At 35.8% G+C, this 19,896-nt stretch overlaps 1 protein-coding gene across 1 annotated transcript in view; it reads left to right on the forward strand.

Annotated features, from left to right (window-relative positions):
* gli2b (GLI family zinc finger 2b) overlaps positions 1–19,896 on the forward strand; it is a 145,894-nt gene that overhangs the window by 104,756 nt on the left and 21,242 nt on the right. Inside the window, exons 4-5 of the mRNA XM_079843722.1 lie at positions 2,462–2,658; positions 8,929–9,114. Of these exons, the coding sequence (XP_079699848.1) occupies positions 2,462–2,658; positions 8,929–9,114 (383 nt within the window). The remainder of the gene's footprint in view (positions 1–2,461; positions 2,659–8,928; positions 9,115–19,896) is intronic.

Consider the following 19,896-nt stretch of genomic DNA (forward strand, 5'->3'; position numbering starts at 1 on the left):
TAACATAAATATTAATATTGTAATTTTACAGTTGTAATGTAAGTTTTTATTTTATTTTACTGTAAAAATGTATTAAAATAAACATATTTCTTATTTAGTTTTTTAGTATTTTTATTTAGTAGTAGTGATAATAATAATTACTGTAATTTTACAGTTCTAATGTAAAACAAAATGTGTTATTCTATTATTTTTCTTAAATAATTATTTTTAAATTTTACTGTGAAAAAATTCTAGTTATATTTCTTTCTTTTTTTGTAATTGTTATATGTTTATTTAGTAATGACATAAATATTAGTATTGTCATTTTACAGTTTTTATCATTTATATTTTATTTTACAGTAAAAATGTAACAGTAATGTTTAATATTTTGTTTTGATTTAGTATTTTTATATGGTATAATAATCATAATAAAGACTGTAATTTTACAGTTGTAATGTAAAACATCATTTGTTATTCTATTATTTTCTTAAATACTCAGAAATTGTATTTCGTTATTAGTTATATTTCTGTTTTTGGTCATGTTAACTCTTTAACTACAGCTTTATGTTTTGTAATGTTATTGTCATCCTGAGGCATGAGGGCAGAATGAAATGGGACTTTTCAACTAAACGAATGTCCCAGCGCTTTATTGTCCCGTCTGGGAATCATCAGAAAGTCTCGAGCGAGATGTGGCTGACGAATAAAACAAGAAAAATGATCCCTAACTACAGCGCAGACGTTTCCTTGATGGAGGGATGGAAACGGGGGGAAATGAAAGGGCAGCCGGTCTGGTTTGTGTTAGAGAGTTGGCGTTTGTCCCATCACACCTCAGACACGAGCTCTCGCTCTAATGCCTCTCTGAGCCCAGCGCCAAACCACACAAATATTACTTATGGCAAACTCTCATAACTATGAAACCCATAAACGAGGGACTCGTGTCAAACATTGAATCATCTGATCAGTTTGTCTAAAATGTTTTCAGACTCGTGTCAAAAAGGATCTGCTGAGTGACTACACACACACACTCCTGTAATGGCCCATGTTGTCAAACGCCGATAAAAGCACGATATGCCTATTGGAAACATTACATGCGTTTGGAAACACAACATGTGCCAACCGTCTTCCCAAACTCCTAATGAGAAGTGTGTATGAACAGAGGAAGAAGAAAACATTTGATGGCGTTTCAAAATGACGAAAATAAGACAGCCATAAATATTAGTATGGTAATTTTACAGTTGTAATGTGAATATAAATATATCACAATAGTAATATTTCTTATTTTGTTTTTATTTGTTTTTTAGAAATAATAATTAGTAATGTAATTTTACAATGTAAAAAAATACTCTTTTCTTAAATACTCATTTTTTATTTTACTGTGAAATATATGTAGTTATATTTCTTATTTTTTTGTCATTTTTATGTTTATTTAGTAATGATAATAATAATAACAACAAAAATTAGTATTGTAATTTTACAGTTGTAATGTAAACAGTAAAAATATATCACAATTTCTTATTTTGTTTTTATTTGGTATTTTTATATATTTTGTAATAATAATAATCATAATAATTAGTACTGCAATTTTACAGTTGTAATGATTTTTCTATTATTTTTCTTAAATACACTTTTTTACTGTGAAATATTTCTAGTTATATTTATTATTTTGTTTTTAGTATTTTTATGTTTATTTAGTAATAATAATAACAAATAACATGCATATTAGTATTGTAATTTTGCAATTGTAATGTAAAACATTTTATTGAATTTTACAGTAAAAATATATCACAATAGTAATATTTCTTATTTTGTTTTGGTATTTTTATATTTTTATTTAGTGATAATCATAATCATAATAATTAGTACTGTAATTTTACAGTTGTAATGTAAAACTTAATTGCAATTCTATTATTTTTATTAAATTTTTTACTTTAAAATGATCTTGTTTTAATAGTAATAACAATAACAATTAGTACTGCAATTGCACAGTTGTAATGTAAAACATTTTAGATTATTATATTTTAGATTATTTTTCTTAAATATGAATTTTTACTGTGAAATATTTCTAGTAATATTTCTTGTTTTTAGTCATTTTTTATACTATATTTTTATACTATACTATACATTATGTATGTATATATAACAACATAAATATTAGTACTGCAATTGCACAGTTGTAATGTAAAACATTTTAGATTATTATATTTTAGATTATTTTTCTTAAATATGAATTTTTACTGTGAAATATTTCTAGTAATATTTCTTGTTTATAGTCATTTTTTATATTATATTTTTATACTATATAATATACTATACATTATACTTTACATTTACAACAATTACGGTAATAATAATAATTGTATTTATTATTTTATTTTATTATATATATATATATATATATATATAATCATGAAATTTTGGCCTAACAACGAGAAATATGGCAAAAAAAATGGTCTGTTTAAAAGCTCTGTGTTTTTCTCTCCAGGCCTCCAGGGTTAGTGGGCAGTCCGGTGCTTTCCGACATCTCTCTGATCCGGCTGTCTCCAGGGGGCGCTGGCGAGTCCACCTTCCTCCCTCCTCACTCTTACGTCTCTCCGCACGTGGAGCATTACCTCCGCTCGGCTCACGGCAGCCCCACCCTGTCCATGATCTCAGCGGCCCGAGGACTGAGTCCGGCTGACGGTGAGGAGAACACAGCACTCAAACTTTAACTTCTCACTCTACTCATACCTTTGAGTGGCTACATTTTATTTACCCTTTTAATACTTTTTATTCTGACTTTATATCTCGCAATTCTGACTTCATAACTCGCAATTCTGAAATTATAACTCGCAATTCCAACTTTATATCTCGCCATTCCCACTTCATATCTCGCAATTCCAACTTCATCACAATTCCGACTTTATAACTCGCAATTCTGACTTCATCGCAATTCCGAATTTATATCTCACAATTCCAACTTTATATCTCGCAATTCCAACTTTATATCTTACAATTACGACTTTATATCTTGCAATTACGACTTTATATCTCGCAATTCCGACTTTATAACTCACAATTCCGACTTTATATCTCGCAATTCCGACTTTATATCTCACAATTCCGACTTTATATCTCGCAATTACGACTTTATATCTCACAATTACGACTTTATAACTCACAATTTCAACTTTATAACTCACAATTCCAACTTTATATCTCACAATTCCGACTTTATATCTCACAATTCTTACTTTATATCTCGCAATTCCGACTTTATAACTCATAATTCCGACTTTATATCTCACAATTCCGACTTTATATCTCGCAATTTTGACTTTATAACTCACAATTCTGACTTTATATCTCACAATTCCGACTTTATAACGCACAATTCTGACTTTATATCTCACAATTCTGACTTTATAACGCACAATTCTGACTTTATATCTCACAATTCTGACTTTATATCTCACAATTCCGACTTTATAACTCACAATTCTGACTTTATATCTCACAATTCTGACTTTATATCTCACAATTCTGACTTTATATCTCACAATTCCGACTTTATAACTCACAATTCCGACTTTATATCTCACAATTCTGACTTTATATCTCACAATTCTGACTTTATATCTCACAATTCTGACTTTATATCTCACAATTCTGACTTTATATCTCACAATTCTGACTTTATATCTCACAATTCTGACTTTATATCTCACAATTCTGACTTTATATCTCACAATTCCGACTTTATAACTCACAATTCCGACTTTATATCTCACAATTCTGACTTTATATCTCACAATTCTGACTTTATAACGCACAATTCTGACTTTATATCTCACAATTCTGACTTTATATCTCACAATTCCGACTTTATAACTCACAATTCTGACTTTATATCTCACAATTCTGACTTTATATCTCACAATTCTGACTTTATATCTCACAATTCTGACTTTATATCTCACAATTCCGACTTTATATCTCACAATTCTGACTTTATATCTCACAATTCTGACTTTATATCTCACAATTCCGACTTTATAACTCACAATTCTGACTTTATATCTCACAATTCTGACTTTATAACGCACAATTCTGACTTTATATCTCACAATTCTGACTTTATATCTCACAATTCTGACTTTATAACTCACAATTCTGACTTTATAACTCGCAATTCAGACTTTATAACTCGCAATTCTGACTTTATATCTCACAATTCTGACTTTATATCTCGCAATTCTGACTTTATAACGCACAATTCTGACTTTATATCTCACAATTCTGACTTTATATCTCACAATTCTGACTTTATAACTCACAATTCTGACTTTATAACTCGCAATTCAGACTTTATAACTCGCAATTCTGACTTTATCACTCACAATTCTGACTTTATATCTCGCAATTCTGACTTTATATCACACTGACTTTATATCTCACAATTCTGACTTTATAACTCAAAATTCTGACTTTATAACTCGCAATTCAGACTTTATATCACACAATTATGACTTTATATCTCACAATTCTGACTTTATATCTCACAATTCTGTAGTGGAGTAATAATGATAAATTCAGCTTTTGATCACAGAAATAAATTATATTTTCATATATATTCACATAGAAAACAGTTCATTTAAATTGTAATAATATTTCACAATTTTTACTGTATTTTTGATCAAATAAATGCAGACGAGACTTCTTTCAGAAACAACCCTAACATTTTAAATGTTAAACAAAATAAACCCAGACAGTGAAAGTGTTGATTTTACGATGATGACTGCACATTATCTAAATGTTTATAATTTAAATAATAATTTGAGTTAGTTACTCACCAGTTCTGGCTGCTGATCAACACTAACACACACCAATCAAAATCACACGGCAGGTTTGAAAACAGATCAGCGTTATTTGAGAAAATTCAGAATTTCAAAACTTCAGTTTGAATTATTGCCGTTTTGCTCATAATCATGTCTGACTATGTGTGAACTGTATATTTGGGTTTGGGCACATGCAAATCGTCAAACATGTGAAACTTCCCGGTCCTGCGATTTGCCCTTCGGGGGACGTTGTGGAAATTAATACGAGAAAAACGACAAGGCAGAATTCCCCAATGTTGGGCCGAAGCCGACGACAGGCCTCTCTTCAGAGCTGAATTACAATTACAGGTCGCGGCGAGCCGATCGACTGACATATAAATCACGCTTCCCAGTCTGTCAGCAGTAATGTGTTTGCACCTTTAAACTTAAATAAGCAGCACGCAGGAGATCCCAACAGCGATAAAGGCATAAAAGAGCGCAGAGAAAGAGAAATGGGGCTATTTGAGCCCGAGCGAGTGTGGATGGGTAGATGTGGCCTTGAATGGTTTCCAGACTCATCCGAGCCGCTTTCAGACCTCAGCGCTCCAAACACAGGCCTGCCGCCGTTAGCCTTGGCTCCTACTTTAAGACTGTTTATTTCTCCAAGTGGGAATATATAGACATTAAAGGCTTTGGAACGGAATCCAAGACACTTTTTGATTGTGTTCATTGGCAGAGATGTATTACTATATAACAGGAGAGACAGATACATTTATTTTTGGCATGTTTTAATGCCTTCGCTTCTGCGTTTCCATACTTGCATGGAGCATATTTCTGTCCTAAGGGCTTGTAATCTGTTGCTGAACCGAACGACTTCAGCGTTAAACATGTTAAACTCTCTCTCTGATTGCTGCTGACACTTTTAAAAGAGGTTTACTAGGTGCAGATGTCAACTCTGACTCTGTTCTTACTGTAGATCCCTTGACCTCCCGTTGGTAAAGCTAGTAAAACTTCACTTATAATGTCAGTTAAGGGTTCTTGCATCTTTTTCCCCCACTAGCATTATATGCAAATGATGTCTGTTCTGATTGGCTAACCACTACATCAGTGTTGTTATGGAGCGCAACAGGAAGTAAAAACCACAGGGAGATTGATTTTGAATGATAACTTATAAACCTTTAAAGACAGATCTACTGTGAGCAATGAGGTTGTTAATCGATGGTTTTTGCTTTCATTGAAGCCGCCAGCCCGCATTATTTCAACTTGATTGTGTTTTACAACAGAATTCCTTGTGAAAACTACATTACCCATAAAGCAACATGCAACAAAAGAGCTTGTTAGCTCCGCCCACTCCCATGAAGCACTGCGAAATACATAATCGAGTCGATCTCACTACGCTCTTAAATATTTAATATATATGCATATTTTCCAATAAATTAACATATTTTTAAATATATAATCAACATTTTTAAATGTAGTTTTATATCTCTCCATCGTTTTAATTCGATTATGCTGTTTGCAATGATTCGTGGGATTGTAGTCCTTTTGTAGTCTTGTCCTTTTGATCGATTTTCTTTTTGCTTCAAATAAAAGTTTATGATGATATGATTCTCCTCGTAGCTGGTTGGCTTGGTTCATGGCTCATAACTCTTTAACAATGACTGTTTTTTAAATCCTTATAGGAAAAACTTATGGAAAAAAATACAGAAAACAAGCGCAGCTGAAAAAGGGGGCGGGCACTAATGCACTCTATTGTTAACTAAAGCTATAAAAAAAAAAAATTGTGAATTGAAATGAAGCTGAAAATGTAATTATTAGATGAAAAATTTATGTAACTGAAATATAATATTTAAATTGAGGTTCTAAAATTACTAAATCAAAAAAATCAAAACAAAAACTAATTAAAATGGCAGTGCTGCCAAATAGATGCAATTGCAATTAAAAACGATTAATTGCGATTAATCACATCTAACATAAATGTGTGTTTATATTATATATATATATATATATATATATATATATATATATATATATATATATATATATATATATATATATATATATATATATATATATATATATATATATATTAGTGCTGTCAAACGATTAAAATATTTAATCGCGATTAATCGCATTAATGTCATAGTTAACTCACAATTAATCACAATTAATCGCACATTTTTATTTATTCTAAATGTCCCTTGATTTCTTTTTGTCCCATTATTTTTTCTTATTTTAATGCTCGTATCAACATAGAAAAGTGGATCGGCTTGCTTTGTTCAAATGTTTGTTTTATTGAAAACAACATTGGCATACTTTAGTGTTCGATTTCACACCAACATTCTCACTTGGAGCAAATAATCTCACACAATGTAACACTGCCCATCAATAAAAGGGTGAAACAAAAACTTTGTTGCACAAACAGCCCCTTCAACAGCCCTTTCTAAGGGATCAAAACAGGGTGATACAAAATAAAATTACAAAGTGCACATGCAAGGTAAACTAGGACTCCGCCTATAGTGCAGTTAAACCAGGGGTCGCCAACTAGTGAACTCCGGTCCGAATCCGGACCGCGAGATGCGTCCATCCGGACCGCGAAGCCTTTTGACATAATGAAACAGTTAACGTTGCAATGCTCACTGTTACTACGTTCAGACCCAGACGCGCGGTCATCCGGTCAAGCATGCAGTGAAGAAGAGACTGATGGTGCGCTCACACCGGACGCGAATGACGCGACATGCACACCGCTTAATCCGCGCCGCAGAATGTCTATTTGCGTCTTTGCATTGACTTAAATCACTCGCGCAAAACGCTTCATTCGCGTCTGGTGTGTAGGCTACGCACCATCAGAGCAGAAAGCAGCGCTCAAGACAAGCACTTTTAGTTGAAGACCCCTGAGTTAAACCATGGCTTAATACGTTTCTCATTTCGGCGTCTCACGCTTGCCATCCACGTCTACTGTTTTAATGACCCAAACGAGTGCGGGCAGCCGCAGCGTGCCTGATGTTTTGTTTCCGGTCTAGCTACATCCGGAGTGGTGTTGTAGTTTTTCTAACGTTACTAGTTGTTGCAACAGCATGTGAAAAAACTACAAAGTTTGTTAGACCAAAAAGAACGTTAATCTCGCGATAAAAAAATTGACGCCGTTAAAATAGGTTTGCGTTAACGCCGTTAATAACGCGTTTAACTGACAGCACTAATATATATACATACATATATCTATATACATACATATATATACATACATATATATATATACACATATATATAAACTTTTATGTTAGATGTGATTAATCGCAATTAATCGTTTAAATTCTTTGAAAAAAACATTAATCGCATCTAACATAAAAGTTTGTTTATATATAGATATATATATTAATTGTGATTAATCGCATCTAGCAGAAAAGTTTGTTTATATTAAATATATATAAACTTTTATGTTAGATGCGATTAATCGCAATTAATCATTTAAATTCTTTGGGGGGGGGAATTAATCGCATATAACGTAAAAGTTTGTTTATATATAGATATATTAGTTGCGATAATCGCATCTAGCAGAAAAGTTTGTTTATATTAATATATATATATATATATATATATATATATATATATATATATATATATATATATATATATATATAAACTTTTATGTTAGATGCGATTAATCACAATTAATCATTTAAATTCTTAGCAAAAAAAGATAAATCACATCTAACATAAAAGTTTGTTTATATATAGATATATATATATATATATTAATTGTGATTAATCGCATCTAACATAAAAGTTTGTTTATATTAAATATATCTATATATAAACAAACTTTTCTGTTAGATGCGATTACTCGCAATTACACATGCACATGCAAAATTAATAAAACTTTAACTAAAATAAAAACTGAAAATATATAAATAAAAGCTCATTTGACATACAAATAAATACTATACGAGTATATAAAGGACACTACAATAACTCTGCCTTGCCCACCATTATAATTCATGCTGTTTTTCATCGTGATTTTATGCAAATGTGGGCGGGTCATATGCTAATGAGCTCAAAGTTGTGATTATTATGAAGATTTGTGCAGTTTGGTTTCAGTAAAGTCCTGTTTCTGTGAATATATGGCTGTCTTAACTCCCTCTCTTCTCTCTGGCAGTGGCTCACGAGCACCTGAAGGAGCGAGGGTTGTTCGGCCTGCCCCCTCCGCCCCCCGGCGCCACCCCAGCGGACTATTACCACCTGATGACGGGCCACAGGAACCCGTACGGAGAGCTGCTGATGCAGGGAGCCGGCGCGGCCGCGGCTGCCGCTCATCTGCCCGAGTACTTCACACCGGTCGAAGGTGAGTTAAAGTCACGTGTCCGTCTGTGTAACCGTGTTAAGAATTCAAACATAATATTTGTTGCACATTTATATCCAGGATAGTACTTATGTGCGGCTTCAAAGGACTGCATAAACACCCATCTCTCTTAGATTCTTACACCAGCAGACAGTAAAATAAATAAACTCCCTGGTGTTCAGCATCCGGCGTTCTCTAAACACTGGCGGGAAGCTTTACACTGGTTGTGTTTATGTTCTTTCTCCGTTCTGTCATCCAGGGCTTCCTAAGTCAGGACCAATGGAGGTCCATAACGGCTCGTTCTCCAAAATTAGCTGTTAAAGTCCATGATGGGGAAGCTAATGAAAGTTCACAGAGTTTTACGCATTAACCAACCAAGTGATGAGCAACAGGGCATTTAGTTGATTGCACTGATTAGCTCCGCCCACTGTGACATCTCATTGGTCCAAAATCTGGCTCCTCATTAACTATACAGTACATTAATGCAAGGCCGTAACCATTTCTTGAACATTAGGGGGGACCAGTTTTTTAGATTTATGTACTTATCTGTGTGAAGAAAGAGAACGTAAACCCCGCCTACTTTGATTTGATTGGCCCTCTATAACATTTTGACATTGACTAGCGCCGTAATGCTGCGTTCACACCAAACGCGAATAGAGCGTCAGGAGCGAGTGCTTTCAATGTTAAGTCAACGGAAAGGCGCGTTGACGCCAAAGTTCAAATGTTTCAACTTGGGCGTCAGAAGCGAATTCGCTTCAAACGCGTGAATGCACAAAAAGCGAACTGGACGCGCGAATGAGGCGGAATCGCGTTGCGCGAAACGCGTCTAACGCGATTCCGCCTCATTCGCGCGACCAGTTCGCTTTTTGTGCATTCACGCGTTTGAAGCGAATTCGCGTCTGACGGCCGAGTTGAAACATTTGAACTTTGCCGTCAATTCGTGTCGCGAATAAAGCTCAAATCTGTGGTTTATTTATAAAGAGAGTGCCTATTTAAAAAAAAATTGTTTGTGGAGTTGTGAGCTCCAGGCGATCAGCGGCGCTCAGCGCTCATTAACCCCAGCGAGAGCAGCCTTTCCTCAGCCAGTCCTTCTGCCGTCTGCCGCTGCTCTGATGTCCTGTAGTGGCTCGTCTTGTGTGGATCTAACGGCCGATCTTTGCTCTCATGAATCTATCATTTGTTGTCTGCCAAATCGTTTTGACTGAGGGCAAAGAGAAGTTTCATAACTTTATTTTTTAAGGATATTTAAATATACATGCAGTGAAGATAATGTAGGAGTTGCCTGGACCTCATTTGTGTGGCTATTAATGTGTAATATATATTTTTAATGAAAATGAAAAGAGGCAGAGTGGTGTTTTATGATATATTTCTCCTGGAGCGCCTTGAACACGCGTCTATTTCGCTTCAAACACTCACGCTGTAGACGCGCAAATTAGGGATATGACGGTGAGGAAATTTTTCCACCGGTTAATTGATGTGTGACAACACCGGTAATACCGGTATCACCGGCGGAGGCTTTTAAATCACTAATTCTATCTAACCGAAAGTAACATGCACACGACCGCTCTGAACTGAAAACGCGCCAGTGCGCACACACCGTGAATGACAGCTCGTCTGTAAATGCGCGCTCTGTGAGGCCATGGGTGCGTCTCAATCAGTTCCCTAGTTCAGTAGTCAGGGCACTGATCAAGCATTGATCAGTCTATGATTGAGAAGCACGTCATGAATGAATAACCGTTCGTCCGTAAAGCCCTTTTTATACTCGACGCGCCCGCACGAGCGCGAGGGTGCGCGCGGCAAAAATAAATGCGCGCAGTCAGCGTAGCGGAGACTCGAACAGCGGAGCCAGGCGAAAGGAAACAATGCGCGCTCTGTGCGGCCGTGCACATTTTACTTTCGGTTTTTAATTAGCGCCAATTCGGCTGCGGGTTGCTTGAATTGTGGGTTCATTAGCCTATTATTTTTAATGAAAAACACAACAACAAAACAAGTGACAAACTCCCTTAAATAGGCGCTTTTACGTTTCACTTTGAAACCAAATCTTCCGCGATCATCTCAGTCAGCTCGTCACTCTTAAATCTGATGAATGACTCCTGCCGAGACTCACGGTCGGATCCTGCTTTATTAAGCAGACACGTTCAGTTTTTATTTGTATTGTCTGTTCTCTAACTGAGCTAAATTATTTTATTACTATAAACAAATCAAAAAGACGGTGGGCGGTGCCACGGTGGGTAAGTGATGTAACCGGTGTTGAGTCTGGACACCGGTAACACCGGCAACACCGACTATCGTAGCAAGCCTAGCGCAAATGGATTCAAAATGTTGAAATAGACGCGGTAGACTAAAAATGTAACTTTTAAACCTTTTTGTCATCCTAACATACAGAGCGCTGAGTAATGAAGTGCAGGAGAGCAGTGCAGGAATTTCAAATATTGGGGGGGACAATTTGGCCATTTCTAATTATCGGAGGGGGGGACTTGTCCCCCTCAATGTCTATGGTGGTTACGGCCCTGTATTAACCCTTAAAGACCTAAATAGCTGCCCGCGGCAAAAAATAACTATCGTTCTAAAATGTTTAATAACTTTTAAACCGCTAATCCAATATGTATGCTGTAAAATGCACCATAAAGAGGAGAATCTCATCTTTTCAGAAGTATCACATTTCTCGCGATTGATTATTCAGAGGTTCGGTAGGGAGTGTGGAAGCGTCATCAAAATCTGCAGCATTGATTCGTCAAGGAAACGCATGTGGGTTGTTCCCCTGAGCCAAACAGAAACGATTGTTGATCATTAGTCCCACCCCTCCCTGTGCCCAGATTCGTTGAAACTGTCATCAACTCAACCAATAAACATAGTGTTTGGTCTTTTGAACCATGTTTTGAACCACCAATCACGTTTCTCACAACGTGAAAGTGGGTGTGTATTTGCGTGCATTAAAATGCATGCAGAGCACTTTCTCACATAGAACAGCACACAAAAGTCAGTATATTTCTCTTTGTATGTAGTTTGTGTTTTACACCGTTTCAGTGTTCTGTTATTATATAACAATCTTTCTATTTATTTTACTCCCTGAACTTTTTTGGACACATCTACATTGTCAGTAAATAAAATACACCTGTTTTAACTCAAAAACGCCTAGAATAATATTATAATAAATGGCTATAACTTGCTGAGGAATTGTAAAATTTAGACAAAATTTCATCTGGAAGTCTAAAACAACCATGTCTAACTTTCTAAAGGGAAAGATCCAAACTTCATGAAGTTCTGTTTGAGTTCACAGTAAAAACACCAAATATTTTGCAGCCGTTTTTCTTAAAATTCTATTAATTTAATCCATTCTCAGACTAAATAAATGTAAAATTGGACTTCAAATGAGCTAGATGGAAACGTCATGTTCACTTGATGCTAACTGCTAGAATGGGTGAGAAAAACAAAGAAAAGTAGAGGCAAATCAGGCACCCCAAAAATATTCTAGGTCTTTAAGGGTTAATGGATGTTATTATGCCGTGTCATGAAGCAGTTTCATGTTCGGTGTGTGTGGACCGATTTCTCGTCATTTGATGCCTGGTTAGTTAGGTCTTTCGAAAAGAACATTTGTCTAGCTATCATAATTATTGATTTATTGCTTTTGGAATTTCTGTGGATCTAAATGAGAGTAACCGAAGCATCGCATTATTGACAGATGGATTATGTAGCGTTTATTTGACTGTATTTAACACATTTGTGCCGTCAGAGTAAAACTAGCATGACGAGACTAATGTGAGTAACACTCCTGAGCGAGACAGAGGTGTGATTTCAAACAAACACATGGCGATATACAGTAGGCCTCTGCCTCTCTATAGAGCAAACATTTGCTCTTGCGTCTCCTTCAAACAATCCGAGGTTGAAAAAACAAACACTGTCCGTTCGCTTTGGCTCTTGAGCATGACGCGTCGGGCGTGTGTGCGCACAGATCCCGGGCTTTGCTGAAGCAACATGAATGAATAGCTCATTTAGCTGAGCTAACTCCGTCTGGCTTTGATCTGCGTCCCGTCCGGAGCTGCTGATGCTTCCCGACAGCTTTTACGCAGATGTGTTTGGGTGCTGACGGCGGAGCGTGTCCCGCGCTTTGACGGGAAACAGCGTGAGTCACTTACAAAGACAGATAGAAAGAGAATGAGAGATATGATAAGTCAAGCAAAGCCTGTTAAAAAGTTGCAAAGAGTTTAAAAACCCCACATTTTCTGCAGTTTAGTCACGATAAAACACAAAGTACCCAAGTGTACAGTATCTCAATAAGCTCCGGAGCAACCAGAGTTACTGTAACAATAAAAAATAGTCCAGTTAGCAGCAATAATTGGCTCCAAACAGATAATGTAGAGAAAATTACCAGAATTGCCAACATTCAACATAAAGGAGTCAATTTAGGTGTGATCACAGTTACAGTTGTGAGGGTTTTTTTAAGTTATAGCGCCACCTATTGGTGAAAATGGCTGAAATTTGGTGCGTAATCTCAGATTTTCCTGGTGTATAAGTGTACTAAATTTTGTGACATTCGGACATTGTAACATCCAATAAGCCGCATTTGTTCATATGACAGTTTGGGCTGTTTCCACTATTTTCCAGAAAATACTGGGGAAAATAATTTAATGAGACTGGGATATTGTATTTATATCACTGTATATGGGTATGGGGGGTGTAGGGGGATAGGGGGGGTAGAAGGGGGGGTCCTCCCTTCAGATCCATTTGAATAAATCTTGCATACATGATACAGACAAAATTCTTTTTTCCAGTATTTTCTGGAATCTAGTGGAAACAGCCCAAACTGTCTGCAGGGTGCTAGAGCACACAGGGCCTGAGTTACACACTTTCAAAGCTGAATTTATAACCAAAAAATCAAAAAGCGCCTCTTTTTTGGGGGGGTTATTATGGCTCAGACAACATTTACTCACATGTTTATCAGTTTTAGCAGTGATTTATGTAACTTCAAAGGGTTTCCTGTAAAATGACTCCAAAATGGTGTATTTAGAGACGACTGTACCCAAAGTACCCAAGTGTACAGTAACTCAATAAGCTCTGGAGCAACCAGAGTTACTGTAACAATCAAAAATAGTGCAGTTAGCAGCAATCATTAGCTCCGAACAGATTGAAAATGTAGAGAAAATTACCACAATTGCCAACATTCAACATAAAGTCATATGGAGTCAATTTAGGTGAGTTTTTTTTTTTACGTTATAGCGCCACCTATTGGTTAAAATGGCTGAAATTTGGTGCGTGATCTCAAATTGTCCTGGTGTATAAGTGTACCAAATTTTGTGACGTTCGGACATCGTGACATCCAATAAGCCGCATTTGTTCATATGAATTTAGCATGCAAACACAAACAATGCATGAAATGATGCATGGCATAAAAACATAATTTTATGACTTTGCACATACTCAAACGTGTGTATCTGAACGCTCTGTCTGCTAAGGGCTGGCGAGATCATGTTAATAAATTCATTTCGGAGACGAATGTCGCTGCCATCGCGGAGCGCTCCTGACACATTCTGCTATTATAAGTCCATGCTAATTCCACCACAGGCCCTGCTTTCAGACTTAGATCGGCAGCTCCAAAAGATGTCTTTAAGACATTGACGTGGTGAGTTTTACGTTTGTTTTTCTTTGTCTTTTGTATTTTTAGCGTCAGTTCTCTCTGGATTTGGGTCCTGAGGCGGCTCTTAGCACTAAAGATGTGTTAGGAGCTCCGACGAACGCCTGAACATGACAGCAAACCATTAGCTCATGCTAAGAGTAATGACCCTCACGGCAACAAAGCTGAGGGATTATTTATTAGCGCTGTGGTCTGCAGGGAACAAGTCCACACACACACACACACACACACACAAAGAAATGATTTGTGTAATCCTGCTTGTGTTGGCACTGCTCGTGATGAAATCATTATGGACGTCCGGTTGCCAGAGTCTCTGGATACGACCTCTAATCACACACACACACACACACACACACACACACACACACACACACACACACACACACACACACACACACACACACACACACACACACACACACACACACACACACACACACACACACACACACACTCTAATGCTTAGCACCTGTTGAGTTAGCTGCAGTTGTCTCAGTAACTCTCCACTGAAATAGCAAACCGCTCAGAGCGTGTTTGGTCTGAAACATACTCTACACAAATTATAACGGTAACACATCCGGTTTAACGGCACAGACATAGACATAATGATAATCGTACCGCTCTGAAAGTGTTTTGAATCCCACTCGATGTTACCAAGACAATCGTGAGCCATAGACACACAAACACACGCTTATTATTCACACACATTTCTTTTTGAGCCAGAATCGGTTCTGTAAATTGCCCACATTAAACAAAGTCAAGTCTGGAATCGTTTGATTGTTATCTGCGTAATTACGGTAATTTATTGGGAAGGATTAATTATCCCAAATCAAATCAAAATGAGGTCGCGCTGAGTTTGAGATGGAGAAGATTAGGACAGTGTACTTAACCGGTTTATTTTTTCACTTTAAACTCATTTTCAGAATACTTTGAATAGATTTTTCTTCATTGATTTTGTTTTATTATTATTTTTTACACACAATATTACTGTAGAACTGTAGAAACACTATTTTAAAATAAAATATTTTATTTAAAATAATAAAGTAATTTTTTAAGTATTTTTTTATATTTTGAAAAAAATATTTCTTTAAAAGAATATTTTATTTAAAGTAGTATTTTACATATTTTTTTATTTATTTCAAATATTGAAAAAAAAATGTCTAAATATAATGTTATATAATATTTTACTATTTCTTGAATAATAATTTTATATATTATTTATATATATTGTATATATATAAATATTTAAATAATATTTTAACCCTTTAAACTCTGCGGACCCTGTACAGGGGTGTTGTCTGAGCTGTAATACCTCTTTGAGGTTAAGGAGGTTTATTTTTTTGGTTATAAATTCATATTTGCAAGTGTGTAACTCAGGCCCTGTGTGCTCTAGCACCCTGCAGACAGTTTGTGCTGTTTCCACTAGATTCCAGAAAATACTGGAAAAAAAAGATTTTGATCGGCTGAAATTACTTAAATCACTGCACTCTAAAAAATGCTGGATTAAAAACTACCCAAATTGGGTTGAAAATGGACTAACCCAGCAATTGGGTTGTTTCAACCCAGCGATTGGGTTGTTTTAAGCAAACATTTTACCCAACTGCTGGGTTAAAACGACCCATTCACTGGGTTAAAACAACCCAATTGCTGGGTTAGTCCATTTTCAACCCAATTTAGGTTGTTTTTAATCCAGCATTTTTTAGAGTGTGCTGAAAGGGATACATATTATAGTATTAGTTGTGTGTGATATAATAAACATATAAAAATTTTTTTTAAAAACAGACAAACATAAATATATACTTACATGTTTATCACTTTCAGCAGTGTTTATGTAACTTCAAAGGGTTTCCTGTAAAATGACACCAGAATTGTGTATTTAGAGACCACTGTGTGTGTGTGTGTGTGTGTGTATGGGAAGCTTTTCAATTTGGGTCGGCCAAATCCAGGCGGAAATCCCCCAAAATAGTCCTAGAGTTTAAGTGGTTAAATATTACTTATTTTTATTGGTACATTTTATTAGGTAACTGTTAATTAGCCAATAATGCATTTTAAGAGCGAAAAAATTCGAAGAGCATTTAAGATTGATGCCAGCTTGTGAAATCTTCACTATCTTTGTAACACTGATCCCAGTTTCCCAATGAAGTCACGTTATCCAAGTACAGTATATTCTGTTTTCCACGGCCGGAAATCAATCCTGAGCACTTATTGATGGGGTCCGGCTCTATCCTGCGGAGCCGTGTGTCGCAGAGGGTGTGTGAGAGCATCGATCATGCAGTCGTGCTCCACACACACACACACACACACACACACTCACGCTTGTGAGCTTCCTAAAATAGCTCAGCACTGAACGAAACTGGAAATGACACACTGAGATTCTCCTTAGCGGGAGAAAGAGAATCAAACTGAAGTATTGATCACGTGAGCTGGTGTTTTGCAGAGCATGCTGGGAGAACCTGCTGGAATGACTGGACAATTTCTATGCATTTCCATTATAAATTGAAGGAATTAATGATTGGATTTGAAATCCTGATGGATAAAAAAAATACAGTTGTAATAATCTGCATTGTTGATTTGCGCAATAAGCATTTATTGAGATTCAAAATATTGCAGCAAATCATTATCTCCGAACTGATTGGAATAGAGATACAGATTCAGATGTTTTTGCGGTAAATTTGGGATAAACTTAATCACAGTTACAGTTTTTAGATTTTTTTAAGTTAAAGCGCCACCTATTGGTGGAAATTGCTGAAATCTGGTGCATGATCTCAGATTGTCCTGGTGTACATGTGTTCCACATTTTGTGAAGTTCGGACATTCTCACATCAAAAAACATTTTGATAACAAAAGATTTGTCTGATTGCACGCTTTAAAGAGATAGTTCACCCACAAATGAAAATGAGCCCATGATTTACTCTCCCTCAACTCATCCTAGGTGTGTATGACATTCTTCTTTCAGACGAATACAATCGGTTATATTAAAAAAGTATCTATCCATCATAACAGTGCATCTATCCTGTATAAAAATGCATCTATCCATCATAAAAGTGCATCTATCCATCATAAAAGTGCATCTATCCATCATAAAAGTGTATCCATCATAAAAGTGCATCTATCCATCATAAAAGTGCATCTATCCATCATAAAAGTGCATCTATCCATCATAAAAGTGCATCCATCATAAAAGTGTATCTATCCATCATAAAAGTGCATCTATCCATCATAAAAGTGCATCTATCCATCATTACAGTGCATCTATCCATCATAAAAGTGCATCTATCCATCATTACAGTGCATCTATCCATCATAAAAGTGCATCTATCCATCATAAAAGTGCATCTGTCCATCATAAAAGTGCATCTATCCATCATAAAAGTGCATCTATCCATCATAAAAGTGCATCTATCCATCATAAAAGTGCATCTGTCCATCATAAAAGTGCATCTATCCATCATAAAAGTGCATCTATCCATCATAAAAGTGCATCCCTCCATCATAACAGTGCATCCCTCCATCATAAAAGTGCATCTATCCATCATAAAAGTGCATCTGTCCATCATAAAAGTGCATCTATCCATCATAACAGTGCATCCATCCATCATAAAAGTACATCTATCCATCATAAAAGTGCATCCATCCATCATAAAAGTGCATCTATCCATCATAACAGTGCATCTATCCATCATAACAGTGCATCTATCCATCATAAAAGTGCATCTATCCATCATAAAAGTACATCTATCCATCATAAAAGTGCATCTATCCATCATAAAAGTGCATCCATCCATCATAACAGTGCATCTATCCATCATAAAAGTTCATCCATCCATCATAACAGTGCATCTATCCATCATAAAAGTGCATCTATCCATCATAAAAGTACATCTATCCATCATAAAAGTGCATCTATCCATCATAAAAGTGCATCCATCCATCATAACAGTGCATCTATCCATCATAAAAGTGCATCTATCCATCATAACAGTGCATCTATCCATCATAAAAGTACATCTATCCATCATAAAAGTGCATCTATCCATCATAAAAGTGCATCTATCCATCATAAAAGTACATCTATCCATCACAAAAGTGCATCCATCCATCATAAAAGTGCATCCATCCATCATAAAAGTGCATCTATCCATCATAAAAGTGCATCTATCCATCATAACAGTGCATCTATCCATCATAACAGTGCATCTATCCATCATAAAAGTGCATCTATCCATCATAAAAGTACATCTATCCATCACAAAAGTGCATCCATCCATCATAAAAGTGCATCCATCCATCATAAAAGTGCATCTATCCATCATAAAAGTGCATCTATCCATCATAAAAGTGCATCTATCCATCATAACAGTGCATCTATCCATCATAAAAGTGCATCTATCCATCATAACAGTGCATCTATCCATCATAAAAGTGCATCTATCCATCATAAAAGTGCATCTATCGTTCATAAAAGTGCATCTATCCATCATAAAAGTGCATCTATCCATCATAAAAGTGCATCTATCCATCATAAAAGTGCATCTATCGTTCATTAAAGTGCATCTATCCATCATAACAGTGCATCTATCCATCATAACAGTGCATCTATCCATCATAAAAGTGCATCTATCCATCATAAAAGTGCATCCATCCATCATAAAAGTGCATCTATCATCATAACAGTGCATCTATCCATCATAAAAGTGCATCTATCCATCATAAAAGTGCATCTATCGTTCATAAAAGTGCATCTATCCATCATAAAAGTGCATCTATCCATCATAAAAGTGCATCTATCGTTCAAAAAAGTGCATCTATCCATCATAAAAGTACATCTATCGTTCATAAAAGTGCATCTATCCATCATAACAGTGCATCTATCCATCATAACAGTGCATCTATCCATCATAACAGTGCATCTATCCATCATAAAAGTGCATCTATCCATCATAAAAGTGCATCCATCCATCATAAAAGTACATCTATCCATCATAAAAGTGCATCTATCCATCATAAAAGTGCATCCATCCATCATAAAAGTGCATCTATCCATCATAACAGTGCATCTATCCATCATAAAAGTGCATCTATCCATCATAACAGTGCATCTATCCATCATAAAAGTGCATCCATCCATCATAAAAGTACATCTATCCATCATA

This window comes from Gobio gobio (genome assembly GCF_949357685.1).
Source record: "Gobio gobio genome assembly, chromosome: 19".
Lineage (NCBI taxonomy): Eukaryota > Metazoa > Chordata > Actinopteri > Cypriniformes > Gobionidae > Gobio > Gobio gobio.